General features: G+C 35.9%; 1 protein-coding gene across 1 annotated transcript; it reads left to right on the top strand.

The window, feature by feature from the left end:
• Positions 1 to 96: 96 nt before the first annotated feature.
• LOC124890609 (protein ASPARTIC PROTEASE IN GUARD CELL 1-like) lies at positions 97 to 9,801 on the top strand. Its single transcript, XM_047402399.1, has 5 exons — positions 97 to 368; positions 6,858 to 7,404; positions 7,500 to 7,602; positions 7,660 to 8,157; positions 9,764 to 9,801. The coding sequence occupies exons 1-5, from the start codon at positions 97 to 99 to the stop codon at positions 9,799 to 9,801; spliced, it is 1,458 nt and encodes a 485-aa protein (XP_047258355.1).
• Positions 9,802 to 27,073: the final 17,272 nt, after the last annotated feature.

The following is a 27,073-nucleotide window of genomic DNA, read 5'->3' as shown; positions in this document are numbered from 1 at the left end:
ATGAATTTTGCACCACCTACTGGGCATAGTGAAGGTCAATCCACTATTAGACCTCTACTCTTTGATGGTTCTCACTTCATTTGGTGGAAAGCTAGGATGGAAACATTCATTCAAGGTGAAAACTACGAGTTATGGGATAGGATCACTGATGGTACTACTATTCTAATGAAGTTAGAAGATGAGAAACAGGTCAAGAAAGTAAAAAGTGAATTCACTCCTGATGACTTAGTGGCATTAAAGAAAAATGGTAAGGCCAAAAGCATTTTGGTCTGTGGATTAGGACCTGCTGAATACAACAGGGTATCAACATGTATCACTGCTAAGCAAATTTTGGATGCTCTAGTAAATGCTCAGAAGGCACATCTCAAGTAAGAAAATTCAGAATTTCTCTTCTCTTTACTGAGTATGAGGAATTTAATATGAAGGAGAATGAAACCTTGCATAAGATAATGACAAGGCTTACTACCTTAAAAAATGAGCTGACCTCCTTAGGAAAAGTTATATCTAAAGAAGAACAAGTCAATAAGGTACTGAGGGTATTACCAAAATCAAAGTGGAATGTTAAGGTGACTGCAATCAGGGAAGCAAATAAGGATCTTGCAGGCATGACCCTGGATGAATTAGTGGGAAATTTAAGAACTTATGAAATGGAAATTGATGGAACTAAAATGGTAGAAGCTTAGGGATTTGACTTAGATGATGATGAAGTTGATGAAGCAGCACTCATGGCTCTTGGAGATTCAGACTTGGAGGAAGAAGATGATGCTTCTGAGCTAAGTATACTTGAACTTAAAGAAAAGTTACATTTGATTTCTAAAACAAAACTTATTTCCTTGATGAGTGCACTAATCGATGACTTCCAAGAATCAACTTCTGATAGGGATGAGCTATTCAACAGTGTTGCAAGAATCATATTTGATTTTATTGATTTAGAAGCTTGCAAAAACACTGTTAAACAAAAAACTGCTCTCTCAAGAAACAGGCAACTTGATTCTTCAAATAATGATCTTAAGTCTAAAGTTCTAAAATTGACACTTTCTGAAAAAGAAAAAACACCAAGAGTAAAGAACAATAAAAAGTTAAACTTGAATTGGTCAAGTACAAAGAAGAGTGCAATAATGCAACAAAAATGGTGAATAAACTGAGTCAAGAAGTCTCTAAACTAAAACTTGACCTTGAAAGAGCAAACAGGTGGACAGAATTGTTCAGAAGTTGAGTGAAAGATATCACAGTGAAAAAGCTGGGTTAGGTTTTCATAAAAGTCTTGATGTTTATTAAGACTTGTGCTACATCTGTGGAAACCTTGGACATCCAACCACTGAATGTCCTGTTGCTGCCAAAAGCAGATCCAACAGTCTAAATCTGGCAAATGAACTATCTCAGACCAAGGAAATAATAACTAAAACTGGTCGCATAACCTGTTGCCTGCATGGGCTAGAAGAAACCTGATTCATCCATTTTCTCATAAGAAAGGACCCAAGCTTGTCTGGGTGCCTAAAGTTAACCCCTAATTTGTTTTGCAGGTGAGAGTGAAAAGAGGAAAGCAAAATTTATGCATGAATAAAGCTTGCTCAAGGCATAAGACTAGAAAAAAAATAAAGTTTCTTTCACTCACCACATTTAAAGGGGGAATGGATCATTTGAAAGATGTCCATATTTGTAGTGCTCGTGTAAGGGGGAAGCAAGGGAGATTTAAAAAGAAAAAAAATGAGAAAAAATAATGACTGTGAAACTGATGAGCATGCATAGGAACATGTTGTACCACCTGGGTCAACTGTTGTATAGACTGAGGGCATATTGACAGGGGAACAACAAATAAAGAAATGGATGCATCAATAAAATCAACACAAGTTGCTGGTAATTTTATTAGTAGTTCATAAAAATTTTTGTTGTCAAACGAATCTTGAGATATCTCATGGGAATCAATGGCTTGAGACTATGGTATTCAAATGAAAGTAATTTCACTCTTGAGGGCTATAAAAATGTTGACTATGTGGGTTACTTAATTGACTGGAGAAGCACCAAAGGCACTAAGTAGAGAGCATTTTGAAAGGAATAGGTTAGACTTGGGAATGATTAAAATTGCATGAACTCCCCTCAATGATTGACTAGAACAATCATTTTTCTTCTTAATCTTATTAGTTAAAAAGTTATTCTATTCAGTCTTGCACATTTAGTTGTGTGTCCCAATTCCAGATTTTTGACTTTTCTAACCTAATTTTGTATTAGATTGTGCATAAAAATAGGTACAAGCAAGCAATTGTGACCACAAAGTTCTTCTTATCAGGTATGTTCTACACTGACATAAGCATAGGCTATCTAAGTTGAAACAGTTGAGCACACCTGTCCTATTCCACACATTTCATCCTCTCATTGTCTAATAAAGCCAATGAATTGGTTGACCAAAATTTCTTTGATTCTCTCCAAATGGGTGTGCACAAATGTGTTAATCCTATATCAGAAATTCCTTCTTCTTTCTCAACCAAAATATTAGTTGTGTATCATGGATTTGCCAAACTTGATCATCAATCACATACAACATATGTTTCTGAAGAATGCAAAGGGACATGTTTTCCCTTTTAGTTCCTAATTAGTTATTTGTTTTAGGACTTCTCAGTCCTAAATCAGGTTTGACTTATAAAAAAAATAGACGTTCTTGAACAGATGAATTATGTTGCTCTACCTGTTTCAATAAGGAGCGCTAACACTTATTTGAAAAAAAAATCTGAACTAAAAGCTGCGCAAGACAGTCATGAAGTGGAATAAGAGATCCTTAAGGTTAGGATCATGACCTTGAAGCTTGACCCTATTGATAGAGGGATGAAAATGTTAAAGTCATTCATCAATAGACACAGTTGATATCACCTATTCCACCTTCCTCATCAGCTCCTCACTATTTGTATCCTTAGCCATGTCCCACTTTTATGCCGTATTTTTCTAATGCTCAATTGTTTTTCTTTGTTCAGTACTAGATTAGGTTTAATATGGAACATGCTCTGTCAGTTAAATGGAATGGTTATATTTGCTAAATTGACTCATTTTTTCTCTCTTTAATACATTACTATGCTGGCTAGAGTCTTTGCCTGATTGTTTTGGTGATAGCCCCAGTGGCCATGAATAGCATAACAAATCACTTTGGCTAGTATATTATTACATTGAAATGGTTTTTCGATGATGCCAAAAGGGGGGAGATAATAGGGTTGTGCAATGTTTATAACCCATTGACTAACTTATTTCATTCTAGTGTTTTATACTTTAGTGCCTATAGGTGAAGATGGTTGAATGCACAAGACAAGAGGTTTGTCATCATCAAAAAGGGAGAATTTGTTGGGTACTATGTATTTTTGATGATTGACAAACTGACACATGAATGAAACATGTTACTTGAGCTGGTCCACGCAGAGAAAAGCAAATTTCCAGTTTCACTGATAGATGTAGACAAGATTGCTTAAAGACAAGAACGAATAAGCAAGCCTAATTCTGATATACTCAAGCTACTGATCATGTGGGGAATATAACAAGTTGAATTTGATTCAAACACTTAATAATAAGGGAAAGCAATTTGAGTTGAAAAAGAAGTCCTACCTGAAGAAGGAGTTTCACTTCTGAGTATATCTTGAAGAGTCCTATGTGTAGGAGGAGAAAGATTCTGATAAATAAGAATGTGTTGATTTAAAAGAGTTGGAGTTTTACTACAACACTAAGGAGACAAGAGTCGGAATTAAAGAAAGAGTCTCACTTGAAGTAGAACTCTATGTAATGAGAGTTTTGATTAAAGGAGGAGTTTAAAATAAAGAATGACTCGTTGAAGAGTTGTGCTTAAATAGAAGATGCATCATTCAGAGTAATTCACGCACTTAAAAAGCAGAAAAACACAATCGACAGATTGACTTTACGAAGTGCTACTCAATCATTGAAGAAACATGTTGAAGAACTTGGTCCTTAGTACAAAATCCAGCTAAGATTTTTAGTGTTGATTTTTAGAGTTGTTCATTGTGTTTGAACTATTGATGTAATATTAGTTTCACTGTATTACAAACTGAACTAGGAGTTAGTCTTCGAGTTGGGAAAACTCAAAGACTTTGGGAACGCATACCTTGAGAGGTGTGTGTGTAGTTAGGAATTAGAGTTTCTAATTCCTAGTTGTTGAGTTATAGGGATTAGAGTTTATAATTCTTATTTGTTGGTTACAAGCGTTTTGTAATCAGTCGTTGTTGAGGCTCAAAGTTATTTACTGAAGTTGGGGTTAAATCTTGTAGAGGTGCAGGTCATGGTTTTTTACATTTTGAGCCGGGTGTTTTCCACGTAAAAATTCACTGTGTTCTTTACTTTCTGTTTTACTGCTTCCGTGGAAATCGTCAGGCAACCCGTTCCATCAATAGGCAATAGTTAGGCGAAAATAAGATAATCAGTAGGGCACGAATTCTTAACAAGAGTAGGTATAACTTGAGAAGGAGAAGGAGGATAACATTTTAGTCCGGTAACTTTGGCAAACTCCTTCAACCAAAATAAATAGGCATGCCATAGTAATTTATCCACACTTCATCCATCTTGTCTTTGTTTTCATACATAAACCTATGCTTGAGAAGATCGTATATTATTTTCATCTGAAAAAGAGAATTGTTGTCCTCCGGCAAATCAAGATATTGCCCATCCCTAAAATAAGCATCTAATTTTTGTTCTCAGAGTATTTTTCTGAAAGTGTCGAAAGAATTTCCCATGGCTGACTTAACCACGAAATCACCTGTTAAATCTATGGAACCATCGCACTGCATTCTCATGGGATAACGATCAATGCTGAATGTTTTGACCAGCTCTTCAACGGAAGGGCTATTAACATTTGGATCATCTTTTTTGAGACATTCCACCTTCCCGTATTTATTATCTTCTTCTCCTGATTGAGATAACGCTTGTAAAGCAAGCTCATAGAGTGGTGGATGTAGCCGAGCTGCTGCACTTGTTCCTTTACTTGGACTTGATACGGTTTCTTTTCTTTTTGGAGCCTTATTATCTTAAATTAACAGGAACATAAAATAGATTATAATTGATTAATGCATAGTTAAAAAAGGATAACAATAAATCTAACATGAAAAATGGTAAAAAAAAATAGTTCCAATAGACAACACAACTGTTGCACCAGGTATGTTATCTGTTGCAACATATAACCCATCTATTGTAACGGATGAGCAAACCGTTGGAAATAATAAAAATAGATCTCTAATCTGTCTGACCCAGATGCAACGGATGAGTAAACCGTTGGAAATCATAAAACAAATCACTAATTTATTGCACCAGGTATTTTATCTGATGCAACATATAACCAACCTGTTGCAACGAATGAGTAATCCATTGGAAATCATAAAAATATATCACTAATCTATTGCACCAGGTTTGTTATCTATTGCAACATATAAATGACTTGTTACAACGGATGAGTAATTCATTGGAAACAATAAAAATAGATCACTGATCTGTTGCAGTAGGTATTTTATCTGTTGCAACATATAACTGACCTGTAGCAATGATGAGTAAACCTTGGGAGAGAATAAAAACAGATCACTGAACTGTTGAAACATATCACTCATCTGTTGGAAAATTAGTTATCTGTTGGATCAATATTATTTAGATTTCTTCAAAATAGAAGAGTCGTTTAGATTATTCATCTGTTGCATCGATTTTCATAGTTACATCAGGTTTTAATCTGTTGCATCAAATATTAACATCTGCTACATCAGATGTCTTCATCTGTTGCATCAGATGTCCTTATCTATTGCATCATCTGTTTCATTTGTTTCAATACCATTTTTCCAAGACAAACAACAAATCAACCCAGCAACACCAACACATCACATACACACACTAAGAATATCAATTGTGAACAAAAATCACCAACAAATCCGAATCAACAGTACAACAACAAGAAGAAGAAATACCAGAAATTAGGGTTTTATTCAGTCCACATTTCAATACTAGAAGAGTAGTTGGCTCAAGTTCCTCTGTTTCTTCATAATTTTTTACCTGTGAAAAAGAAAATGGGACGACGAAGAACTCAAAGTTGTTGTCGCCGGAGAAGTCTTCACGTCAATTGATGGTTGAAAGTAAAAAGGTAACTCGCCCGACTATTTTTCGCCGGAGATTGAAGGGAGAATTTTGCAGAACTGTTGCTTGGGAGAGAGTTGAGAGAAGTTGTCGAGAGAGAGATGAGAGAGAATAGTTGATTTGGATTGAAGAGGGGTGTGAGTTGGGTTGATTTGTAATTTAAAAAAAAAATTAGAAAGTTTTAAAAATATTAATCAACTCCACAATTAACTTAATCAAGTTTTCAAATGATGTTTGACCCTTTAAGTTGGTCAATGTCATCAATCCTTCATTTATTTGAAAGACATCTTTCCTTCAATTTTCTCATGTTTCTTCCTATTCTGGCATAAAATTGAATATACATAATTCAAATCCTATGTTTCTTCTTATTTTGGCATAAAATTGAATATCCATATTTCAAATACTATGTTTCTTCCTATTTTGGCATAAAATTGAACATACATAATTCAAATCCTATGCTTCTTCCTATTTTGGCATAAAATTGGATATACATAATTCAAATCCTATGTTTCTTCCAATTTTGGCATAAAATAGGATATACATAATTCAAATCCTATGTTTCTTCCAATTCTGGCATAAACATGAAAGTATATATAGATGAGTGCAAGCAGCAGTAGACATATCTCAAACCAAATCAAGCAATAATTTCTATCCAATATGGAGAAGTTCCTTCAAATTCAGCTTTTGATTTCAATTATTTTCTCAATTTTTCTAGTAGCTTTTGGCAATGAAAAATCTTTGTTATCCCTTAACTCCAGTTATATTATGGAAGCTAGAAAAAGATTTATGTCTATTGATCTAACTAAGCTTCCAGATCCTCCAATGCCATCCTATATGTTTACCCTTTTCAGTCGTGATTTATTTGAAAAGTCAAAGTTCAAGGACTATGACTCTTTACTTGAAAGTAAGGTATCTCGTTCTCAAGCTAGAGTAAGTTATTTGGTATCAATACTTGGAAATGGTAATTCAATTGGTGCAAACGGAAATCTGATGAGGCCACACATTAAGCATGAGAGTAAAACTGCCGATGTCAAGGTTCCGGAAACAACCAGTACATATTACGTAAATGGTGAGTATGTTGCATCTTTTACTATTGGCGGTGAACAAATTAAAAATTACTTGCTAATAGACACTGGCAGTGATTTGATATGGTGGCAATGTAAACCATGTACGGAAGGGGGCTGTTACAATCAAGCTGATCCTATATATGTTGCACCTAATTCGGGAACGTATGAAAAACTTGATTGCGTTGCAAAAAGTGAAAGTTGTTTCACGTCCAATCTTATTGATGTGACCAGCGTACTCGTGAGTGTATCTACGATGTGACATACGCGGATAAAAGAAGAACAAAAGGTTGGATTGCGGGGGATGTGATTACTTTTGTTTTAGACCAAAATCAGGAAAGGATTCTTTTTGGATGTGGAAGGGATCAAACGAGCGGAGACAGGTCTTTTGGTCCTGAATATGCTGGAATTGCTGGCCTCTGGCGTAGAGTGTTGACAAGTGGATATTCATTACCATAGCAATTTGAAGCAGACATTATGTCCATGTGTCTACCAGGACTGCACTCTGAAAGTGCAACAATTAGCTTCCACACAACGCCATTTGATAACTCCATATCAGCAGAGCTATTACCAAATCCCGCCTATCCTAACTTCTATTTCGTCAACCTTTATAAAGCTTTTATTAACGAAAGGGAAATCCCTCTGAACCCATCAATTGCCATAGAAAGTGGTTGCCTTGTGGATACTGGAACAGTTATTACCAATTTCCCTCGAGATATTTATAATGTATTTCGTGACACATTCAGAAAAGAAGTACAAGACTTGAGTTTGGTTGATAATCCAACTCCTGGAGCTTTCGACACTTGCTATAACGTGGATCCGGGTGTTGTACCAAATTTTCCCGTTGTGAGGATGTACTTCGGCGGTCAAAACCCGAATAATATGGTGTTACTGACACACCAACAAGTCGTGACGTATTTTCACGGGCTATACTGTCTGGCTTTTCATGCATGGGACGAAGGCTTCACAATTTTAGGAAATTATGAACTCCAAGGTATAGGATTAACTTTTAATACCGCAGAAAATACTTTGTCTTTTCAGTTAAATGTCTGTGATTAAATATCTGTAAAATTTGTATATATTGCAATCTAATTGTGTCTTTTGATCTTCAATACTTTCTGTATTTCTCATCAATCGTAAAATAAGGCTAAACTCTACGTGTACGTTATAAAATGGCACTTGCCCTGTCAACATGTTGGCAACACAATTTTTTGAGTCGATCTAACGAGCCAATTTCAGGTGGGATTGAACGTTCAAGTTTATTGTTAGCTAATTTGAGGATATTAAGAAAAAAAAAATCGTAATGTCACTTGGGATCATACCTTAGAATTCATTACTCAAGAGATCAAACTTATAGAAAATCCTATTAATTAGTTTCAATATATAGAAAAGAATGGGTTCCATATAGCTCGTTGTTTGTAAGATTTTGACAACTTAAGGTAGAGGCACGTACGGTTGGAAGTATTTTCCTACAGAATTGTACTTCTTATTAATTGTCACGATCCAAATTTGGGATCATGATGGCACCTATTCTACCCTCCATGACAAGAACCCAATTTCGAAAACAACACCCCAAACTTATAGAAGTGGAAGAAAATACGAACATAATCAATCCTGAATAATCTTATAAATAGATTAATAGGATAGTGAAATCAAAACATACATAATTTCAGGTCTGGAAGTCACTAATACAAACTACTAAATACAAAAGCAAAGAAAGTTTAAGTATCTCAAAATGCGTGAAACAAGTAACACATATACAATAACTATAAGGTCAACAAATACACCTTAACCAATCTGAACCAAATGAATCAACGCAATGTGATGCAATGCATATGTTGTGCACACACACCTACTACCTACCGAACAATGGCTTCAAGGTCAAGACCCATTGGGGGACTCACAAGGTCCATATACTGTGCAGATGTACACTCCGATCTCAATAAATATATTGTACAGGTGTGCACTTCGATCCCAATAAATATATTACGCAGGCGTGTACTTCGATCCCAAATAATATATATTCTGCAGGCGTGCACTCCGATCCCAATAAATATATATATTGTGCAGGAATGCATTTCGATCCCAATAAATATATGCAATGCATGATTTGCAGGCATGCAACTTCCATCCCAAAACAATTCATTTACCAAAGTCAATCAGCCCATCGGGCTAGCAAATAGGGGGAACATTTCAAAACATACAATTAACTTATTTCATCCCCTCAAGCAACATCGGTACACGCATAAATGCTTGTCACAATCACCTATACGGGACCCCCATTTTCCATTACTCCCATTACTCATAGCTAACAATTAAGCACTTTGAAAAAAAATCTAAGAAAAGTCTCAACTTGCCTCGAATCAATGCCCAAGTATCAATTTACAAACTTGCCCTTTTGTAAAACTTTCGAATGATAAGAATCTGTTCAAAACATATAATACCCATAAAAATATGTCCTAATTCATCAAATATCAACTAAAATGGATCATTATTTAATTCCCAAATTTATAAATTCTTACTCTAAAAATTCTAGATCTAAAAAAAAATTATTCTTTTTTTTTTTTCGTAAACTACATTTGATAAATCTGTAATTGCAGCCAAAGAAGGCAACTGCACAGCTAATGTTCAATACTAATATTACTGTACAATGTTAACAACCATCACGTTCTTTCTATTTAATAATGAAAATTTAAAACAACAAAAAGGATCAAAGTTACTTTGACACCACCGTTTCTTTTTCTCAATAAGGACAAACCCATCCTTCTTGATAAGGACAAATTAAACCACTGCTATCATTAGTCTACTATGCAATAATCACCTGCATACTTCAATTAACATTTCACACCATCAATTTAAGGAACAAAGGATGCTAATCTGAAAGCCGGTGAAAATTTTCCCTTCAAGTTACAAGGAGATTTTAGCAAACAGAAATTGCAACTTTGTGTCTCTCTTCCTGCTAACTTCCTGATGATATTAATAAATATGGTAAACTCTTTCCACTAAAATTTGTTCTTATACATAGGTCTCAAGAGTTATCAAAAAAATATTAATTTATCTCATTATTATAAAATAATGTCTAAAAATTATGAGCTGGGTTAAAACGAGATAAATTTGTAAAATAAATTGTAGGGTCGTTATATCATCCACCACTAAAACAAACATTCATCCTCGAACATAAAGAGAAAGAAGGTACCTGGACTATCTACAGAAAGCCAACTAAGGTTTTGCACAACCTTAGTTTACCAACATCAACACATTTAGTCAATATGTCTGCTAGATTCTTTGCACCACCCTCTATCTTTTCCAAATACATATCACCTTCTTCCACTGCCCTGCGAGTGAAATGGTACCGTCTTCTAATGTGCTTCATCTTCGAATGATAGACCGGGTTCTTCACCAACTGTATGGCACTCTGGCTATCTGTGTAAAGAATCTTCTTAAGCTGTTTCTTGCCCAGTTCTTCCAGATAATCTACCATCCATATCATCTCTTTTTCAGCTTCAGCTATTGCCACATACTCAGCCTCAGTAGATGAAAGAGCAACGCACTCCTAAAGCCTGGACATCCAACTCACTGTTGTACCACCTACGGTGTAAATGTATCCGGTCCACATCCCCACTAAGATCAGCATCAACAAAACGTTGCAGAATCACTTCACCATTGCCAAAACAAAGTGAAGTACTGGATGTACCTTTCAGATATCTTAGAAGCCACTTCACAGCTTCCCAATGCTCTTTCCCGAGGTTTGCCATGTACCTGCTAACAACTCCCACTACATGTGCTATGTCAGGTCTAGTGCAGACCATAGCATACATCAGACTCCCAACTGCAGAAGCATATGGAACAAGTGCCATGTGTTCCCGCTCCTGAGCTATCTTCGGTGACTGCTCCTTTGACAATTTTATGTGATTTGCCAATGGAGTAGTCCTGGGTTTACCATCATTAACTCTGAATCTGGCCAGTACCTTCTTGACGTACTGCTCTTGGAATAGATTCAAAGTGCCAGCAGATCTATCCCGAGAAATCCTCATCCCAAGAATCTACTTCGCTGCACCTAAATCTTTCATCTCAAACTCAGAAGACAGGCTTGCCTTCAGAGAGTTTATCTCCTTCATACTGGATTTCCTTGTCCAAATCTCCATGTAAAAATGCAGTCTTTACATCCATTTGTTCAAGATGCAAATCCTCATATGTAACAATGCTCAATAAAATTCGGATAGTAGTTAATTTCACAACATGAGAAAATATTTTAGCATAATCAATACCTTTTCTTTGTGAATATCCTTTACTACCAACCGAGCCTTGAACCTTCTTTTGATATCTGGTTCTGCCTTGATTCTGAACACCCACTTGTTCAACAAGGCTCTCTTCCCTGCAGGTAACTAGTCAACATCCACGTGTTATTCTTCTCATCATCCATGGCTTTCTCCCACTTGATTGAATCCTCCACCTGTAGGGCCTCAGCAACAGACTCTGGTTCCCCTTCATCAGTCAGCAACAGATAATGTAATGATGGTGAATACCTATCTGGCACTCTAATGGTCCTAGATGATATCCTCTCAGCCTTTTCAGGTGTCACTTGTTCAACCTCTGGTTCCTCAACAATAGTCTTCGGAGTTTGTTGAGTATTTGCTGCAACATATTTGGGTGTACTCTTCGGCAAATCAAGCTCAACTCCCACTTGCTTTTTAGTTTCTTGAACCTTTTTCTCTCTGTTCTTGTACAAGACATTTTCATCAAATGTCACATCACAATGTCTTAGGATTTTCTTGTTCCTGCCATCCCAAAACATGTACCCAAACATGTCAGAACCATAACCTATAAAGTAGCACTTTATAGCTTTAGAATCAAGCTTATATCTCTTCTCTGGATCTACATGAACATAAGCAGTGCAACCAAAGTTTCTCAAGTGAGAATACTTATGCTCTTTTCCTGTCCATTCTTCTTCAGAAATCTTGAACCCCAAAGAAACTGATGGTCTCCTGTTGATCAAGTATACAGCTGTGCTGACAGCATTTGCCCAAAATATCTTAGGCAGCCCACAGTGTATCTTCATGCACCTTGCACACTTATTCAATGTTCTGTTCATCCTTTCAGCAACTCCATTCTGCCCTACCTTCCCAAGAACTATCCTCATCAATCTGATTCCCTCAGCTGCACAAAATTGTTTGAATTCTGACTTGTCATATTCTCCTCTATTATCAGACCTCAGGCACTTGATTTTCAAGCCAGTCTAATTTTCAACTTCATCTTTCCACCTCTTGAAAGTAGCAAACACATCTGGCTTATGTTCCAAGAAGTAAACCCATACCTTCCTGCTGAAATCATCAATGAAGGTGACATAGAATCTGGATCCACCAAGTGATGAAACAGGAGATGGTCCCCATCCATACTTGCTTTGGCTCTCTCGCAGTCTTTGTGAAGCTTACTCGCTTCTGTTTGCCCATAACACAACTCTCACAAAGACCCATATCAACAGATTTCGGCCCCTCTAAAGCTCCTTTTGCAGCCAGCATTTTTATTCCTTTGGCACTCATATGTCCAAGTATGTTGCGCCACAGACATGAATCGGAAGCGCCCTCAGCAACAGCAACCATGTTTATACACCCTGCAATGGTGTACAAAGTTCCAGATTTTTTGCCACGTGCTACAACCATAGCACCCTTCACAATCTTCCATAAACCCTTCCCAAACTCTGTTGCGTAGCCTGTGCTATCCAACTGACCAACAGAGATCAGATTCTTCTTGAGACCAGGAATATATCTAAAATCCTCCAATGTCCACTGGTTTCCTGCTGGAGTTTCTATGCAGACATCCCCCTTTCCTTCAATCGCCAATGGCTTGTTATCAGCAAGATACGTGTAATGCCCCGTAAAATAGGTCCGGAGCATCACACGGTGCTTGAGGCTATGAGTAGCCCCAAGCTAACTCTTTGAGCCATTTTCATTCAGTTCAACATAAATCAATAGGGTTTTCATAAATAACCCTCAAATATCAACAAAGTAATCATCATCCAAGAATAAAAAAATTTAAGAAAGATAACAAAATACGACTTATTAGTCAAACCCCAACATCTATACTAGTCTGACAAGCCTCTAAGAAAATCAATAAAACCAGCGATCCATTGAGACATGCCCCAACTGACTCATACTCAGTTATCAAATGTAATCAATTCCGTGAAACCAACATCAGACATCACGTCCTCAGAATATGAGGACTCACCATAACAAAGGATGTAGAACAGCATGCTCTAAGAATCACTGTCGAACCTAGAACTGAGCACCTGAACCGACATTTCGAGAAAATGTAGCCCACATCCAAAGATGTGGGTCAGTACCATGGAAAGGAACTGAGTATATGGGGGTGTATGCAGTTGTATAAACATCATCATCATAAATATTTATAAGAAATATGCAGGATGTATGAAAGACTCACAAAGCCCGAAGAAAATCATAAAAATCATGAGAGGATGAAATAAGTACAATAACACATGTGAGTCATCATATAATTTGTCAATCACTTTCAGTTCATCAAGAATATCAATTCTCATAATGTAAATATCATTTAAATCTTTCGAAAGAATAACTTTCACAATTTCACTTTCAAATCACTTCACCATTCACCATAGACACAAGGAAACACACACACACTGGTAGATCCTATAACCGACATAAACCATTTGAGCTACATAAAGTCCAATGTACAATCCATGTTGGGGAGAGCCGTCCTATCCTTGCCATCAGAGTAGGACTATCGATATCAAATCCACACAAACAAGTGATCACTATATAAATCAGCCTCAGGCTCACTCCTACGGGAGCACATAGTTCTAGGGAAGTAAGGTCGCTTTATATCTCCCACTCGGTGCTAAAGATTTATCCCGGACTTAGCTCAAATCATTTCAAATACAATCCATAACAAAATAATTTCAGTAATATATAAATATACATCAGGAGCCATCATGCTTTCCATCTATCAAAATCAACCATGTGAATTTCTTTCACACCCGAGTTCAAAACAACTCCATTAAGACCAAAAGATCAAATCATTCAAAATATCTTAAATATTCAACATCAACGTGCTTATAACACACACTTTCTCAAAAAAATAATTTTCAATGGGGATTCACGACCCAAATATCAAAATCATGATAAATATCGTTCAAGATTCATGCTTTATATCTCCACACATGTAAATTCATCTTTCAAAATCATAAACATCAAGATTTCATAATAATCATCATAAGATATGGGTTCATGCTTCAAATTCGTAAAAAATCAAATAAAAATCATGCCTTTGTAAAGAAAATTACTTTTGGGCACAAGAACGAAAGAGAGTTCTTGTTGAAAAACCCCGCATACCTTGAATGATGAACTTTAGATCGATACTCATTTTTGAGGTGTTAATCGTGCCTTTGAATGATGGTTCTTGGAGTTCTTGAACTAGGAACTTGGAATCTTGAATAAATTTGCAGAATTAATGGTGAACTTTGGAGGTTCTTAAAGTTCTTGAACTAGGAACTTGGAATCTTGAATAAATTTGCAGAATTAATGGTGAACTTCTGAGGTTCTTGAAGTTGGATGTAGGACCTTAAGGTTTTCTTTTTGAGGGAATTTGATGAAATATAATATATAATGCTTCTAATAGGCTTTAATATAGGGTATGGATGGATTATGGGTGAGGGGAATGACCAAAACGCCCCTAAAAATCAAATAATTCTCGAATCTGTCCTTTGGTGGACTGTTTTGATAGTCTGAAGTAGATCAACCATAATGTTTTACTCCGATATTCAAATTGGATGAAACTAATTTCGTTAGAAAGAGGAATCTCATATATTTCCGTTGATATATAGTATCTCACCCAAATCATTGTGTACGAGGAGTTATGATCGTTTGAAGTTGACCCAAAAATTCGCTTTTGATAGGCTGAAGTAGATCAACCATAACTTTTTTCTCCGATAGACAAATTGGATGAAACCAATTTCATTGGAAAGAGGACTCGTAGAGATTTCCGTTGATATATAGTAGATCACCCAGATCATTATGTACAAGGAGTTATGATCATTTAAGTTTGGAGCAAAAGTACACCAGGCCTCAGTACTTTTTCCTGCACGTTTTACTGTTCACTACTATTCATGGTTCTATCGGAATGTTCATAACTCGTAGCTCGGGTGTCCGTTTTGGATGATCCACATATCGTTGGAAATCTTATTTGATACTCTACGCAATGGTGTGTCATAATCTAAGATATTCTGCACGAAAAAATTTATAATTTATTTTAGAAAATAGAACCCAACATGTTTATGCACAAAATTTCAACAAAAAATTTCTCGGGGTATTACAATACGCCTTTCTAAAATTTCTTGACTTGAAGTTTTCGAACAATTCCTTGCTAGGAGATGAATTAAAAGATGCGCCAGAATCCAATATTCAGGATTCAACCGGGATGTCCACACTAAGGATTAGAGCATCCCCAATGTCTTCCCCTGAATTAAGAGAATGATTATCATCTCCAGATTTACGATTCTCCTTCTTCTTGGGTTTCTTGAACTCTGTCTGAAAGTGTCCTTTCTCTCCACAATTCCAACATGTCACGTTAGATTTTTGTGGAGATTTTCCATGATTCTTCAATTTTGATCTGTATGTGTATTCTGACCCCTCGATTGGTCTCTCCCCCTTCGAGAGCACTACCAGATGATTCCCCCAATTCTCGTTTACGAATGCTTTCTCCAAGAACAACATCTCGGATTTTATCAAACTTCAGTTTCTCAGATCCACGGGAATTGCTAATCACAGCAATAATATGTAACACCCCGCATTTTTGGGCTAGAACGTAAACCGTCATTTCTTCTCATAAAGGTTACAAAAGCCATAAATTCAATGTAAATTTAGTGTTTTGATCAATTATGTAGTGTGGAAATCTATTTGAGCATGAATTAAGATCATAGAAGTCCCCTAACTCAAGGACGAGTTGAAAGATTTCCAATCGTTCGAGTTTGAGTAAGTATTGAAACTTGGGTCAACTTCAATCAACCATAATACATTGTATTTGATGAACTAGGTAGCCTACTATATACCAAATTTTAGATAATTGAATTAGATTTCCAACGATATAAGATTTGTCAAAATTCGATAACCAAGTAAGGAGTTATGACTATTTTAAGTTTCAGCTGTAAAATGAATGCCATTTCAGTGCATGGCACCTCATGCCAGAGGCCAAAATGGCACTCGTCAATTTCCAGCAAGTCTCCGTGATAGCCCCGATTTGCGCCAAACTTCCAAGTCTCAATAATTGGCATTTTTCCAAGCTTCGCACTGCGTTGGGGCCAAAAATGAGGCTCCAGTTTCAGAATTTCACTCAAGGGTATTTTGGTATTTTCGACCCATTCCTACCCTCTATATATGTCCTACTAAAGGGAAAAATTTTGTTTTTTCTCTCTTCCATTGCAAGAATTAGGGTTTCCTCCCTATAATTCCAATTTAATTATCTCTAGTAACTCAAGATGCAACCATGGGAATATGAAACAAATTGGAGATTTGAAATCCCCAGATCGTAAGCTTCAAGTAGCACCTATTATTTTCACATATAGAGGTACGTGGGGTGATCCTAAAAATCTCATGGGCTTAAAAAAATTCATGTTTTAAAAATGGAAGTTTTGGAAATTATGAATATAATCATGTTTTAAGAATCTCTATGATATTGATTTGGTCTTTAGGCCTAATCCGAAGTGATTTGATATATTATGTATGTATATGCTTGTGATTCAAAAAGATGTTAACTTGAGAGCATGAATTATATGAAACTCCTCTCCTGATATGAAATTGTTATGAATTTTCATATGATGTGAATTGTTTAAAATCATGTTGACAAGCATGACATGACATATTTTGAAAGTGGATATGATTTTTGACTTGCAAGGAGATGGTTGTTATGTTGAAATATGATGAATAGAATGGTTGCATAAAAGAATGATATGATATTGATGGCTTGCAAGTCGGGTATGATGGTACCCTACAGAATATGATATGTTATTGAATTAAATGGAGTTGAATGCATTGATTTTATACGAGATAGGTGGATGCTCGAACGAGTCATTTGAGTGTAAGGGCTCATCGCTGGAAACCGTGTTTGCCGACATGGGAATTTGGTACCAGGCTAAGTGATCTTATGTACCTGACTTTATGTCATTCCCAAATTGGGACTATGGTTAGGAGCCCTGCTTTGTGATCTTGTGCACAACCATACTTTATTGGGTCGAGACACCCTGCTGTGTGATCTTGTGTGTCTTCCCCTTACTTATACTCTAATCTCGGCGGGAACCGAGGTTTGACAGTTGGTGTAAATGTTATATATAGGGTTTTCCTCCTAGCTCAGCTGCATTACACTATTGTTGGAAAATTATTACATTATGCCCATGTGCTTTTCAAATGATTTGATATGAAACTACTTTATAATGGCTCTCACTTATATTCTGTAAAAATGCTATATTTTTGTTTTAGATTTCTCTGCATACCAGTACTTTTGTATTGATCCCCTTCCCTCCCAGGTTCGGAGGCACAGTCTAGAGGTCTAGATAATTAGTAGATTCTTCAGACAGATCTACAGAGTCGGGTGGTGAGCCTTCTATCTTTCGGAAGGCCTAATGTCTGGCAGATTAATTATTATTTAGTAGTTTTGGGTCTACTGGGGGCCTTGTCCCAGTTTTCAGATAGTTGTTTATTTCTGTCATGTAGTAGAGATTTCACACACGGGTGTTCATATGTCGATAGATGTACTGGGACATTATTTCCCCTTTGTTGATTTCATTTGATTTATGACCATGTTTCCGTAATATTGTGAATCTTCCGCATATCCTATTATCATATGAATTATGTGCATGATTACCAGATAGATAGGGGTGTTTCGGGCCTTCATGGTTTAGAATGCTCATCACGGCCAAGGCCCCGGTTCGGGTCATGACATAACAGTATCCCAAGACTCGGGTAGAGATGACATCCAAATCAGTGCTTTAATTTCATCTTCGAAATTAATATCCATAGAACACAGTTGACTAACAATCATATTGAACTCGTTTATATGATTAGCAACAGATCCATTCTCATACATCTTTAAATTGAACAATCTACGCATCAATTATACCCTGTTCATCGAAGATGGTTTTTCGTACATATTTGATAATGCCTTCAACAGATCGAATGTGGTTTTATCCTTGACGATGTTGAACGCCACATTTCTCGACAAAGTCAACCGGATCAACCCTAGAGCCTGCCAATCCTTGAGCTTCTAGTCCTCCTCCTTCATGGACTCCGACTTTACCCCGGTCAAGGGTTCGTGAAGATCTTTCTGGTACAGATAGTCTTCGATCTGCATCTTTCAAAAACCAAAATCGGATCCATCAAACTTCTCGATTCAAACTTTGATCCTTCTATCTTCAGTGATCGTGATGAATCTCCCAAGCTTTGATACCAGTTGTTAGGATCGATTAGCAGTTCACACACACTAAATCTGTGGAGAGGATGAAGAAAACTAGAGAGAGAGTTCTTTAGGACAGAGAGAGAGAATTAATTTTATGGTAACACCCGTGGGTAACCTCTACGGTGAATAGGCTATTTATATTAATTACTTGGAGTTTGTACAATTACACAGAGAATGAGAATAAAAGGTACGCGTGAACATTAATATATAACAGTACGTCATATATTAATCAGGCTCCACAACCTAACAGACATCTGCTTCGCATGTCGGACTCAACCTTCCAAGTGGATTCACCTATAGAACGATGCATTCACCGCACCGTTATAGAGGCTATCTCCTTGGATCTCAACTTTCTAACCTGCCTATCCAAGATAGCAATAGGCTTCTCAAATGTCAAATTCTGATCCAAACTTACCGAGTCCCATTGAATCACATGTCAATCATTTAGATGGTATATTTTTAACTTAGAAACATGAAAAACTGGATGTACGACTGAAATACCTGGTAACAAAGCCAACTCATATGCAACTAGACCAACACGCTGAAGAATCTCAAAAAGGCCAATAAACCTCGGATGGAGCTTTCTTGTCACGATCTGAACCGGGTCCCTAGCCGTGACGAGCATCCCAAACCATGAAGGCTCGGAAGCCCTTCTAACTTGTAATTACATACTTTGTCTTCATATGAAAAGGATAATGCGGAAATACATAATGAAACGAAATCATGGTCATTAAATCTGAATTCCAATCTTAAAGAAAACTGCAATTCAAAATTTCTGAGTTATATTTGACTCAGTCTGCAAAATATCTACTACATGCATAAACCCAACTGTCTGAAAACTGGGACAAGGCCCCCAGTAGACCAAAACATAATAATGATAAATGACTGAAGTAAACTAGGCCTTCTGTGATACAAGGGCGATCAAGTAGATGAACTTATGAGGATGTGTATTGAATTCATCCATGTGTGTGTGCAAGAGAAGTGGAATTAAGGGCTTAAAACATATCAAAATAGACACTAATTCACACTAGAGGGGCACCTAATCTCTAAGGGGTATTTTGGACTTTTTGCCTTCTATTTATAATACACTATATAAGAAATATTTTAGGGTTACTTTACTTAGTTTTTTTATATTGAAGATTGTATAACACACTTGAAAAACACAAGTTCTCTCTTCCATAGAGACTTGGCTGAAACTAGGAAACAACTTAGGTGTGGAATCACTTTTGTTGTTTGTTTGCTTGGATTGTTGGGTGCTAGATGGATTGAGGATCTCTCTTGTGTCCACCGCATAATGTAGGTATTTCTACTATCTTTATCAAGGGTCTTTGTGTTTGAATACACTTAGGTTCTTGGTCTTTGTAGTAGTGTATGTCACACTTTCTATCATTTTCTTTATTGTAATCTTGTAGCCGTGTGGTGTATTGTTTCTCTTGCAACCTGCGTGTTGTTATTGTTCTTCATCTTGAATCTTGATGTTGTTAACATAGTTTGTTATGGGCTGTTTTTAGGTGTTAAACACCACAATACATGTGTTTTTGTTGAATCCGAGGTCATCAAAAGGGTCCATGGTTCTTTCAACTTGTGAACTGATTTTGGTGTTGTTTGTGTGTTCCTTGTTGATCTTGTATCATTCTGAAATATAAAAGGCTCACCACGAAACTCTGCACGTCTATCTGGAGAAAATCTACTGCTTATCGGGACCCCTAGATTGAGCCTCAGAACCTGGAAGGAAAGGGGGTCAATACAGATGTACTGGTACGTAGAGCAATCCAAAATAATGTATTTATATATAACATAAGTGAGAGCAATTCATAAAACATTTTACATATAATATATGAAAACACATGGGCACATTTTAAAGACTTTGAAATATTTCTTTGAAACCATGACTCATTCTTTGTCTTACTCCTGAGTTAGATGGTACACCCTACAATCTGTAATTCTACGGGCTATATGGAATCCGCCCTTGACTCGGCGGCCAAGCCCCCAATCCAAGTTTGCCGCAAGGATTGGAGTGTCTATAAGAAGGACACGCAAGATCACACAGCAGGGTGCCAAAATCCCCAATCAAATCAACATGTCATGGTAGTGCACAAGATCACAAAGCAGAGCTCCTAACCATAGTCCCAATTTGGGATGACATGAATCAAGGTACACAAGATCACAAAGCATGGTACCATAATCCCGTGTTGACAAATCACAGTTTCTAGCATAGAGTCTTTCAACTCGTACTTTCTTCGGATAACCATCTAACTCTCTTTAAGCTCATTTTTAAACCTTATCTAAACATGCATCTTTATGAATTCATAATCTGAAAATCTAATTTCAAACATGTGTTCTATTCTGTTCTGAATTACTATGGATTTAACTGAGTTGGTTTCATCACACCAAGACTTGCAAGTCCTATTTCTGAGCCATATTGTACCATGCATGATTCTTTCATTAAAACATAATTCAAACCACCCAAGCAAGCAAATAGTATAGGAAATTTCATGTTCCGAAAGCACAAGTCAAAACCATGCTAAGATTCTCATTCTTTCAATCACCATGTGGTGGTTATGTATTTTTGGCAAACATGCAATTCTTTCATTAAAAGTGTATTCAACGTTTATCAGCATGTACAACCCTCTCTTTTGGATTCAAAATCATATTCAAGTCGTAGCAATAATTAAGATATTTTAAACACAATTCATATCATATAAAAGATGGAAAAAATCATAACAAGAGAGGGATTCTTTAGGATTCATGCTCTCAATTGTATATTCATTCTTAAACACATGCATACATATATAGAGTTTCAAATCAATTTGGGGGAAGGCCTAAAGACCAACACAATACTGAACAAGGCTTCTAAACCATATTAGTAATCTTAAATTCAAAATCCCTTTCTTAAAAATCATGATTTCTAAACCGTTAGCATGAAATAAAGATGGTTTCTTTGCCCATGAAATTTTAGAAAAACTCCACGTACCTTAATTTATGACTCTTGAATGAACTCATGCTTTAGGGATATTATTAGAAAAATTGATGGATGCTTCTTGTAGCCCTCGCAATGGAGATTCTGAATCTCGAAGAATTATTGAAAACCCACGGTGAAATCTTAAGATATTTTGATCTTTGGATTGAAACCCTAAGAAGTATTCTTGGTGATTTAGAGAGAGAATGACCTTATTTTGGTGTTTGGGGGATTTAATCCCATGTTATGGCTAAATAGGGGGTGGAAAATACCACTTTTACCCTTAAAAACGTGAAAACAGGATCTGGAAATTGGGTGCGTGCGACAGAGCGTGTGTCGCACGCTAATCGCGCGATGCTACTGTCTCAGTTATGAAAATTACCATAACATTTTGCTCGAGTATCAGATTTTGACGAAATTAGTATCTTTAGAAAGACAATTCGAAGAGCTTTCATTTGATATATAGTAGGCCCTGTAATTCGTTATATACAAAGAGTTATGGTCAATTGAAATTGACCCAAATTTGGACGCTCACTCAAACTCGAACGATAGGAAAGCTTTCAACTTGTCTTTGAGTTAGGGGACATCTATGATCTCAATTCATGCTCAAATAGGTTCCCATACTATTTAATTGATTAACATGCCAAAATTGCATAGGATTTATGGCTTTTGGATCATCTACTCATAGAAATGACAGTTTTCATTCTAGCCCAAAATGCGAGGTGCTAAATTTTTTTTCTTCCCAAACCTCATCATACCCTTTATGGGTGATACTTTTAATAAAATCCGCTTACCTTGCATGAACTTCAAGTCACGAACCCTCCAGTCAACATAACACTTCTGTCTACTCTGAGCCGCGAAAAATCAATCCTGAATCAGTCTCACTCGGTCCTTCAAATCTCTTAACAAATCAGTCCTCCAAGTTCTAACCTCAGAAGAATCGGACCACCCAACTGGGGACCTATACTTCCTACCATACAAAGTCGGAGCCATCTAAATACCAGAATGGTAGCTATTATTATAAGAAAACTCCACTAAGGGTAAAATCTGATCCCAATGACCCCTAAAATCCATTATACAAGGCCGCAACATGTCTTCCAACACCTGAATAGTCTACTCTAACTAGCTATTTGTCTGGAGATGAAATATTGTACTCATATTCAACTGAGTACCCATCTCCCACTGCAAAGTAACCAAAAGTTTAAAGTGAACTTAGTACCTCTATCTGAAATGATTAAAATAGGCACGCCATGCAATCGAACTATCTTAGGAATATAGATCTTAGCTAATTTCTTTGTATTATAGCTCATTTTCACAGGCACAAAATGGACTGATTTGGTCAATATGTCCACAATCAACCAAATAGGATCAAACTTCCCCAAAGCCTGAGGCAACCCAACTACAAAATCCATAGTGATATGCTCCCATTTCCACTCAGGAATGGGCATTATTTAAAGCAATCCACCTGTTCTCCTGTGCTCATATTTCACCTGCTGGTAATTCAAACACTTAGCCACAAACTTTGAAACATCCCTCTTCTTTCCACACCACCAGTGATGCTGTTTAAGGTCATGATACATCTTCACTGTACCTGGATGAATGGAACAGCGCAAACAATGAGCTTCACCCACACTAGGAACACACATCTATCCCATAATCCTCAGAATACCGTCCTGGTCCAAAATCGCCTCCTTAGCCTCACCTAAGGGTGTCAATTGGGCCGGGTTGACCCGGCCCTACCCAGCCCGAATCGGCCCACTTAATGAAACCGACAAGGTTTGACCCGACCCGGTAAGCCCAAGTGATTTAGGGTACCGGGTACCGGGCCATTTTTTTTTAATTTGGGCTCAGTTAACCCGGTCTGGACCCAACCCCGTTAGGTCCCGCCGGTTAACCGGCCTGGTTTAATTTTTTTTAAAAAAAAATGGATTTTGGGCCAACCTAGTTGTTGGCCCAACGGCTATATAGCCGTTTTTGGGTCCAAACGGCTAGTTTGGGCCCATATATTAGAAAAAAATTACTTTTAAATTATTTTTTACTCCCAGAAAAAATTCTATAAATACCCTACACCTTCAAATCATTTTTCACACAATTTTTCACTCTCTCAAATCTCAATTCTCAATTCTCAAATATTCAATATATTTAATTTCCTAAAGTGCTCGCTTTAATTTTTTAATTTTGCGTTTACAAAGTACGAGTGGAAGTTTCTAATGTCGCAACCTTCGGATACTTCCAAAATTTGGTATTGGTGTTCCATCTTTTACGTTTAATTTTTATTTATTGTATTAATTGTTTAATATTTAATTTTATTATATTGTGTATTTTGTATTTTTTTAGTTTAATTTAAATTATACTATGGATAAATTAAGAAACATCGCTACTAAAGGTGTTAAAAATTTTTGTCCCAAAAGCGGTAGTGGTAGTAAAAAGTGAATTACTAGCGGTAGAGGTACTTCAAGTAGTAGATATACCCGTGTGCCTTCGCCTCCGGTACCGCTTGGTACACCTTTTGAGGAAGAAATAGGTGTAGGTGCTCATGATATGGATTATGTAAAAGGTTAGAAAAATTATGATATAGAAGAATAAAATGAAGTAAATGCGGTTAATTTAGACGAAGATGATGAATATATTGGTGAGACACCCGCAGTAGGAAATGCTAACGTTAGATCTGAATCGGTTAATCTTTCTTCCCGTCCTCCCTGTGCCCCAAGACCTCGTAAAAAAACTAGTATTGCATGGCAATTTTTTGAACGTATATCAGATACTGAGGTGCAATGCAATATTTGTCAACAAATACATAAGCATAAAAGAGGAGGCAAGCAAGGGGGTACGGGTACGTTAATGAGACATATAGGTGATGCTCACAAAAGAGAGTTAAATATTGCACGAGGTGATGGGGATGTTGGTGGGCCAACGCGAACTAGAATGGACCCAGCAACCGGTCAGGTAATGAAAAAGTATAATAAATTGAGGGACCGGGAAGAAATAGCTAAAATGATTGTTGTGGGTTATTTTCCTTTTAGTTTTCCTTCTTCTGATGCCTTTATTCATTATATTCAAGCAATTTATAATCCTATATTAATGCTTCTCCTAGAAGTACTTGTCGATCTGATATTTTTAGACTTCATTCACAATATTGTTTTTATTTATCAACATTGTTAAAAAATATTCAATATTGTAGATTGTCCCTAACTTCTAATCTTGGTCGTGCTGTAAATAAAAATAATTATTTAGTCATTACCTGTCACTGGATAGATAGTAATTTTGTGATGCAAAAACGTATTCTTGCTTTTTTATATGATGAAGATCGTAAACATACTGGAGATTTTATTGTTGATTCTATTGTTAAAGTTGTCAGATTTTATGGCATCGAAAATAAAATCTTATGTATTGCTTTTGATAATGCTTCTAACAATAAGACTGATATAAAAAAAATTAAAATCTAAGTTATCTCCACCGTTGCCTGAAATTTTTCATATTAAGTATGCATGTCATATATATAATTTAATTGTAAAAGATGGTCTTGATTTTTTTGAGCTTTATATTGAAAAAATTTGTTTTGCTGTTGGTTTTATTCAAGGAAATAATCGAAGAAAAAGAATTAGAGAATTTAAAATTAAATGTCAAGAAAATGGACTTGCACCGATATTGATGCCTGAGGAAATTGATATTAGATGAAATTCTACATATGATTTCTTAAAAACTTGTTATAAATATAGAGTTCCTATTACACTAGCTTTTAACCAACATTGTGATTCATTTGCTGATTCTGCTGATTGCATGCTACATGATTCTGATTGGATTGTAATTAATGATCTTGTTAAGTTTTTAGAAATTTTTTATGTAGCTACGGTTGAATTTTTCGGTGCTTATTATCCTACTGTTTGTAATATTTTGGCATATATAACCGATATTTCTGGTTTGCTCAAAGAATATAAAAATAAAGAAGGTTATAAAGAAGCTGTTGGTGCCATGTTTACTAAATTTAAAAAACATTTTTTCCCGATTCCCCCTATTTACTTGGTTGGTGCTATGCTAAATCCGTGCATGAAATATAATACTATGTGTCACTTTAGTACTATTATTTATGCTAACTTAGAAATAAATACTAACAATGATTCTGAACAAGTACAACCTGATTTGTGGACGGCTATAGGTGATGCAAATGAATACATAGAAAAGTTATATAATCACTATGCTGATTTATTTGACTTAGCCGTACCTACAAATATCACTTCAAATGTCGCTCCTCATCCTCCCGAGGAGCCATCATCTTCTAAAAGGCCGGCACATAGTAGTTTTTCTGATTTCTTTTATGATTTACCTTGTTGAACAGTGTTGATGAGAGAACTTACACATCAAGTTATCGGGAAGAGCTGAAATATTATCTTCGATCGCTGCAGAGGATCGCAGACGACGGATCAACACGTTGGATTGATGGAGGAGTAATGAAACACAATATCCTGTGCTTTCAAGATTAGCTAGAGATATCTTGAATGTTCCAATGTCAACCATTGCATCAAAGAGCGCCTTTAGTCAGGGACGACAGCAGCTTGGAGACAACCGACACTCATTGGGAAGCAATGCAATAAATGTTCTAGTTTGCCTCAGAGATTGGATTAGAGTGGAAAGAAAAAACCAAGGAATGGAACCGGAGCCGAATGACGAGGTAAAACTTGAAGAAATTAGGTCTTCACGGGAGAACTCAGCAGAATCAAGTCCAATGCATGATTATGCACCCGTTGATTTTGACTATCCTATGCAATTTCCCATTAATATTAACATGAATGAGTTGAAAAAAATGATGCATAATTTGTAGATTTTTCATTCATGTAAATTATAAATTTTGGATCATTTCACAATCAATAAAATTCAACATTCATTCACTCCTTTTAATTTTTTTCATTTAATGATTTTAATTGAATTTCTAGTTTAAATTAAAAACTTACTTTTAATATATTATTAATTTAATATAATATATTATTAATAATTTATTATATTAAGTAGTATAAGTTTTGTATATTTGTGTATATATCTTCTATAGATGTGTATATTTAATGTATACATGTGTATATGTTTTATAAATTGTATATATATTGTAGTGTATATAATATATATATATATATATATATATATATATATAGATGCGTGTGTGTGTATATATATATATATATATATATTGTAGTGTATATTTTATTTAAAGTACAATATATATATTGAATGGTGAGTATATATATGTATATATCTTCTATAGACGTGTATACTTAATGTATACATGTGTATATGTTTTATAAATTATTATATAACTATATATACATATATTGTAATGTATATATATTGTAGTATATTTTATTTAAAGTAGTACATATACATTGAATGGTGCGTATATGTGTGTATATATCTTCTATAGACGTGTATATTTAACATATACATGTGTATATGTTTTATAAATTAGTATATTACTATATATATA

Source organism: Capsicum annuum, unplaced genomic scaffold (genome assembly GCF_002878395.1).
Source record: "Capsicum annuum cultivar UCD-10X-F1 unplaced genomic scaffold, UCD10Xv1.1 ctg2069, whole genome shotgun sequence".
In the NCBI taxonomy this organism is placed as follows: Eukaryota; Viridiplantae; Streptophyta; class Magnoliopsida; order Solanales; family Solanaceae; genus Capsicum; species Capsicum annuum.
The sequence above is the reverse complement of the archived record's forward strand: the minus strand, read 5'-3'. Positions and strand labels throughout refer to the sequence as shown.